The 7,156-nt window shown below is 35.9% G+C and overlaps 1 protein-coding gene across 1 annotated transcript; it reads right to left on the bottom strand.

Moving 5' to 3' along the window:
• Positions 1–937: 937 nt before the first annotated feature.
• On the bottom strand, positions 938–5,204 carry LOC116128365 (zinc finger BED domain-containing protein RICESLEEPER 2-like). The gene is made up of 5 exons (XM_031414075.1): positions 4,893–5,204; positions 4,731–4,827; positions 2,507–2,628; positions 1,649–1,732; positions 938–1,528 (listed from the first exon to the last, which is right to left on the bottom strand). The coding sequence occupies exons 1-5, from the start codon at positions 5,202–5,204 to the stop codon at positions 938–940; spliced, it is 1,206 nt and encodes a 401-aa protein (XP_031269935.1).
• Positions 5,205–7,156: the final 1,952 nt, after the last annotated feature.

The raw sequence follows: 7,156 nt of genomic DNA, 5'->3' as shown, positions 1-7,156 counted from the left end.
CACAATCCCACGATGAAAGAACAAACTGGTGAGTCACAATCCAGCAAATACAATCCAAATACACAAAGTTTCACTCCAGAGAGAGAACAAAAGCAAACCAAACACCACTCAAGATACAGAGACAACAGAGAGAGAGAGTTAAAATAGTTTAGTTAGTATTAACCATGACAGTTAGTATTTCCAACCATATTAACCATGACAATTTCAGACTTTACAAAATGCCTATTACTTTACAAAATAAAAAAAAACAATTTCGAATATATACAAATAATAGTCCAAGATATGAAAATACAGTCCACCAATCAAAATAACTATCCACCAGTAGTTTGCAGTAGGGCTGTCTTTGACCAAAACCACCATTTCCCCCTAGCTGTATAAAATGTTCAATTTAGTAAGTATTTTTTCAGGTAACTATGACAAGAGAAAAATATGTATAATCATGAAACAAAAGCAAAATGAATCAAACTTTTACCAATGCATACCTCTTACCACAGCCAAACCATGCACTAAATCCCATGAACTTACGGGATAGGAAGGTTGATCTCCAACAGTTGCTGCTCTTCCTGAAAATGACAAAGGAGGAGTAATTGAAATTTAGTTAGTATGAATATAAAGTAATAATTAAATTTAATAAAAACAATATTCAATATAAGTACATAACCTACTTTGCATCCTTTCTTCACCACATTCAAAGTCCTACACCAATCACATCCACATAAGAGCATCTCCACCTTGTCGGGAGACAACGACGATTGGTACATGTTAATAACCCTACTGCCGACATTGAAAGCAGACTATGAAGCAACCATAGTGATAGGAATGGCTAATATGTCACGAGCCATGGTAGACAATATATGGAATTTTGTTGAATTTGCCTTCCACCACGTCAAAGCATCAAACGCCGCAGGGTCCCCGACACATTTATGGCATCCCTATCTTAGTAACAGTCTAACTCTGATTTAGTTGGCTCAACTGTCTCAACCACATCCAGAAACTCACTAAAATCATCCCAATCCTCCGCCCTCTCTACCGCTGCCCCCGACCCCTCACTAACAACGTCAACTCCATCCCCTGTAGATGTAGAAGCGCGGGTAGCAGTCAATGCTTTAGTGGCATCAACATACTCCCTATATACCTCATACAAGGCATCTTGAACAACATCAATATTTGCCCGCACTTCATGCTTAGGATACATCTTAGGGAACGACCATTGAATCACCCTCATCTTCAGTCTAGAGTCCAAAATAGCAGCCACACCCATCAATAGATTACATTCTCCCCAATATTTATCAAACTTTTCTTTCATTTTCCAAATCATGGACTGTATAAACTCATCTTCATCCTGACTCTTACTATCTAACATAATTTTGATTCTATAAACTTGTTTTAGAAACAAGTTTGATGTCGGATAATCACTCCCCAATATGAGATTCGATGCACCACTAAACACCTTCAAAATTGAACAAATTTTCTCAACTTTGTTACAATCCTCCTCCTTGGGACAATAATGATAACTCAAATCCCTCTCCTTCAAACAAGGAAAAACATGTCTAAATTTCATTGCCGTTGTTAACATATCATATGTTGAATTCCACCGTGATTTGCAATCAAGAATAAGCTTGCGAAATGACAATCGCCGCTACTGAACAATCTCTGCAAACACCTTTAGTCTACTCTCCGATGAATTGATATACACCACGCTATCACGAATGTCCTCAATAATGTGTCTCACCTGATAAAGACCATCTTGAACAACCAGGTTCAAGATTTGTTAAATTTTAAACTTTTGTTGTTGTGGTGTTTTAGCTAAATTTTCAAATATAGGGGGTTAAAAATAATGTTCTAAATAATAATAATAATAATAAGAGTAATGCTACAGTCACCGAGAGTAGTTCACCAAATATATTGATTATTTATACTTACTAATCTAACCAAACATATCAGTATAACATTCTCCCATTAATCTTCAAGATAATCTATCTTAGTAATAATCCTATATTTTTAGTGATAAATTTTTTTCCCAAACATCGCATCTTTCTAATAATAGAACATTTCCTTAACCAAATTCACCATAAGGTTAAATCATATTAAATATTATATTGACGATATAATAATTGAAATCATAATTGAAGTGAAAAAATTGGAGTTAATACATAGCTTTTAATCACAGTCAAGGTGTTTGTATTTTAGTAATAATTTAAAATGTCAAATCGTGTATATTTGTAGAAAGATTACGGATGAAGTAAGCGATGGAATAATTGAAGAGAAGAGGAATGAAACAACTGTGAGTGTGAGTGTCCACACATATATACACACCGGCTCTGGCATGTACACGTGATGGACTGCCAACTATATAATTTATGTGGAGTTGAAAGTGTCAAATTTCTTAATCTCCGTTTCTTAAAGGTTATGACTATTGGCAATAATCAAGCTATAAAACGCGTTTTCTCAGTCTTGGCCCCCAACTTTAAAGTCTACCGTCTCTTTAACTTTTAGCGCTACTCACACTTTGTTCTTTATCACCTGTGCTTGCATAAATGTTACATAGATCGACTATTCTTAATGTAACATAATCATCAACGTCATCCAATGTAAGGGTGTTTGAGCAACTGTCTCTCGAGGTCATACCTATAATTGAAAAATAAGACACCATTAATAATGAGTAAAAAAAAGATCTAAAAGCATTTTAAGAAAAGACCTAAAACCAATTCAAGTAGGCACTAAGAAAAAATCTAAAAGTATTTTAAGAAAAGATCTAAAACCAATTCAAGTACGCCTTTTAAAGTATACTTAAACCATCACAATATGTAACTATATTATGGTCTCCCGAGGCTTTCAGCCAATTGTATTGTAAAACAAAAAGGGCACAAGACAGCGCTAAGAGGAGGAGGTGAATTTCAAAATTTTCTCCAAACCCGTTATAATAGGTGATAAAACCATGCAGATTTCAAACAACTCAAAAGCAAACATATATTCAAGTGTTTTAAACAACTCATAAGCATAACAATAAGTTTGCGAAATTACTCGCAAGAACTATTCAAACTCAACTGCATACGATGACTCACAAGAACAAAATGATTAAAGTATTAACTCGTCAGAGTGGAAACGATGAAAGAAAATTGAAAGAGTAAAGTTCTGAAGATCGTAAACTTTTAATTTCTGGTTTCTAAAACTAAACAGTAGAACATTTAGTTAGTTATTTATACAAAGAAGAAACTGTGAAAGCAAATATCAGCTAACCCAAAACGACATAGTTTGGAGCTGCTGTCACAGTATTGGTAATTACAATAAGGATCTTCATATTTTGTCCTTTTTACATTTTGGGCTATCATTCCCCCTTAAACTGGACTATCCTTTTTCTCTTGCTGTCCTTCACTACATTTTTGTGAGGACCCTTTCTGGCTAACAAACTGTAAACCTTTGCTGAACTTTGTAGTTAAGAAACTACTGAATTGAATTTCCTATATGGCAACCAAAAAAAAAAAAAAAAAAAAAATCCAGCAATAGAGCAACACAAAGCTTAGCTGAAAGTGTTTTCTTCAAATTCTAGTAGTAGAATACTTAGCTTACTTAGTTGCAGTGCAACAGAAAAATTCTTCAAATTCCAGCAACAGTCAGCAGAGTACTTAGCTACAGTAGAACAACCACTTCAACACACCATAAAAAATTCTTCAAATTCCAGCAGCAATCAGCAGAGTACTTAGCTACAGTAGAACAGCCACTTCAACACACCACTTCAATGCACACTTCAACACAATTTTTCAGCATAAAAAAAAAAAAAAAAAAAACTAGCACACCATCAGAACCCAGTACTACAAATTACAGAACACCATTAATTACAGATCACACTTCAACACACCACTTCAATGCACACTTCAACACAATTTTTCAGAACCCAATACTACAAATTATAGAACACCATTAACTACAGATCACACTTCAACACACCACTTCAATGCACACTTCAATACAATTTTTCAGCATAAAATAACCACTTCAATACACACTTCAACTCAACACATTTTTTCAGCAACACCATTAACTACAGATCACACTTCAACACACCACTTCAATGCACACTTCAACACAATTTTTCAGCATGAAAAAAAAAAAAAAAAAAACTAACACACCATCAGAACCCTGTACTACAAATTACAGAACACCATTAACTACATATCACACTTCAACACACCACTTCAATGCATACTTCAACACAATTTTTCAGCACACAACAGCCACTTCAATACACACTTCAACTCAACACAATTTTCCAGCACTACAGAACACTTTACAGAACACCATATTTCCACCACAGACCACCATATTTCAGCACTACAAACCACCATATTTCAAATCAACATAATTCAGTACTACAAAGCACCATTTTTTTTCAATACTATAGAACACCATTTTTCAACACATTCAACACCCAGCAGACTACATAATACTAGACTGTGGAGTATCAACAACACAAAGATTCTGTTTCAATTCTTGAAATTGAGTAATAGAGAGAGCCTTGGTTAACATATCAGCAATTTGCAGTCTTAAGGGAACATACTGTATAACAACTTTCTTTGCTAAAACTTGATCTCGGATATAGTGAGTATAAATCTCAATATGATTTGTCCGAGCATGAAAAAAAGGATTGGAAGCTAAGGCACCAACGCTAACATTATCACACAAAATTACTAGACAAGAATTGAGTGCTACACCCAATTCAGAAAACAGACTTTCCAGCCATGCCAATTCAGTTGATGTATGTGCCAGTGCTCTGTATTCAGCTTTAGTAGATGACAAGGCAACCACTCGTTGCTTTCGGGAGCTCCACTGAATCAAATGAGGCCCGAGATATACACAGTAGCCATTAGTGGATCTCCTGTCATCCAGATTACGATCCCAGTCAGCATCTGCATAGCATTCAAGATGAAGTGAAGCTGCTGGTCTGAACTGAAGCCCATGAGATTGAGTTCCTTTAAGATATCGTAAAACTCTCTTGCAAGCTTGCCATTGTAGCTCAGTAGGGCTTGAAGGTACTGACTTTGTTTGTTGACCGTAAAGCTAATGTCAGGCCTTATTAAGGTTAAGTACTGAAGAGCTCCAATAGTACTTCCATACAAACTGGGGTCTTTAAACAACTCATTATCTGTGGATGAAAGCTTTGTACCAGCAGTCATGGGAATGGAGCAGGAATGGGCATCTTGCATCTTAGTTTTTACAAGCAAATCAGTAACATATTTGGTCTACTTCAAGTGAATTCCTTCACGTGTTCTAGTTGCCTCCAGACCAAGAAAGTAGGTCAATGAACCAAGTGTCTTCAATGCAAACTCACTATTTAAGGTTTCAATCAACTATAGGATACAAGAAGTGCTGGAACCAGTAATAAGAATATCGTCCACATAAATGAGGACATAGAGAACTTGAGCATTATCTCTTAAAGATGAATAAATTGGAATCTGAAACTGAATTCTTGAAACCTTTGTCCAACAATGCTTGTTTGAGTTTATCAAACCATGCCCTTGGAGCTTGTTTTAGGCCATAAAGAGCCTTATTTAGTTTACACACATATGAAGAAAGATAAGGAACTTCAAACCCTTTAGGCTGCCTCATATAAACAGTTTCAGTCAATTGGCCATTAAGAAAGGCATTATTAACGTCAATTTGCTGAATGTCCCATCCAGAGGAAACAAAAAGTGTAAGGATGATTCTAATAGTACTAGGCTTAATGACCAGGCTAAAGGTTTCAAAATAATCCAACCCAGGTGTTTGTTGGAAACCTTTAATAACTAGCCTAGCCTTATATTTGGAAAGTGACCCACCAGCATTAAATTTTGTCCTGAAAACCCACTTGTTGCCAACTATATTCATATCGGCAGTCTTAGGAACAAGACTCCAAGTTTCATTTTTCATTAGGGCATTAAACTCAACTTGCATAGCCTACTTCCATTCATTATTAGCAAGGGCTTCACTTACTGTCAAGGGTTCAAGTTGGACAATAGGTGTAGATAATGTAAGGGCAATGGAAGGTTATGTAGGAACTGTATTTGTTGTTAAGGATTCATGTGGTGTAGTGGTAATGGTGCTTACTATTAAGGTTTCAGGTTGGTCAGTAGGTGTGGATGATGTAAGGGCAGTGGAAGGTTGTGTAGAGGCTTTATTTGTTGTTGAGGATCCAGGTTGTATAGTGGTGATGGTAGACCAAGTGAGTGTAGTAAGAGGTTGTGAAGATGCTTTAGACCTAGTGATCATTGGGTGTGTATTGATGGTCATGGGTAAAGAAGATGAAACATGAGCAGAAAATTGTGATGGAGTTAAATCTACTACCAGAGAGCAACCAGGAGACTGAGAGGAGTTTTTTAAATTGGGTTGATTAGTAAGCAAGGGTAGTGACTCACTGGTGGGACAATTGTTCTTAAAACAGGTGAAATCAATCTCAAGAGGATAGGTGGATGAAGATGTGTTAATTGTAGTAGAAGCTGAACCTGTAACAGTTGTATCAGAAGAAGTTGGACCAAAGGTAGTGGAGACATCTATAGGACCAGAAGTATGATGTGATGAGGATAAAGGAAAAACATAATTAATATTAGAACTGCAAGGAATATTAGAGGGAAATTGAAGTGATGAGATTGAAGTAGGAACTAACTTACCAACTGTTGGATTGGGACGTGGATTAGAGCTAGCCACTGCAGGAGGGACTTTGTCAATTATATCATGTGGGAGCTGAACAGAAACATAAGAAAAACTAGGAGAGGGAGAAGTGGTGTCTGGTGAATTAAGTGAGGTAATAGTAGAGTGAGACTGATCAGATTTAGTGGCAAAAGGAAACTCTTATTCATTGAATTGAACATTAGGAGTGATAAAAGTTTTGCCTTCAGAAGTCAAACATTTATAGCCTTTATGCACTAAACTATACCCAACAAAAGTGTATTTGGATGAATGAAAACTGAGTTTATGTTTGTTAAAATCTCTTAGAAAGGGAAAACAAGTGTAGCCAAATGTTTTAAGTTCAGAATACACTGGTGATCTATTGAAAAGCACTTGATAAGGTGAAATAAAGTTTAAAACAGAAGTTAGCATTCTATTAATTAAGAAAACTGCAGTGTCAAATGCAAACCACCATAAGTGCAGTGGCATAAAGGCATAAGCAAGTAAAGTGAGG

The sequence above is a fragment of the Pistacia vera genome, unplaced genomic scaffold (assembly GCF_008641045.1).
Source record: "Pistacia vera cultivar Batoury unplaced genomic scaffold, PisVer_v2 Contig2, whole genome shotgun sequence".
In the NCBI taxonomy this organism is placed as follows: Eukaryota; Viridiplantae; Streptophyta; class Magnoliopsida; order Sapindales; family Anacardiaceae; genus Pistacia; species Pistacia vera.
The sequence above is the reverse complement of the archived record's forward strand: the minus strand, read 5'-3'. Positions and strand labels throughout refer to the sequence as shown.

What these genes read in the sequence shown, in the direction of transcription:
- LOC116128365 (XM_031414075.1), bottom strand. Translation starts at nt 5,204, where the DNA reads ATGCAAGATGCCCATTCCTGCTCCATTCCCATGACTGCTGGTACAAAG. An exon ending in TGCAGATGCTGACTGGGATC is followed by an intron (nt 4,828 to 4,892) that starts GTAATCTGGATG and finishes CATTTGATTCAG; the next exon opens with TGGAGCTCCCGAAAGCAACG. An exon ending in CAGGTGATAAAGAACAAAGT is followed by an intron (nt 1,733 to 2,506) that starts GTGAGTAGCGCT and finishes GGTCTTTATCAG; the next exon opens with GTGAGACACATTATTGAGGA.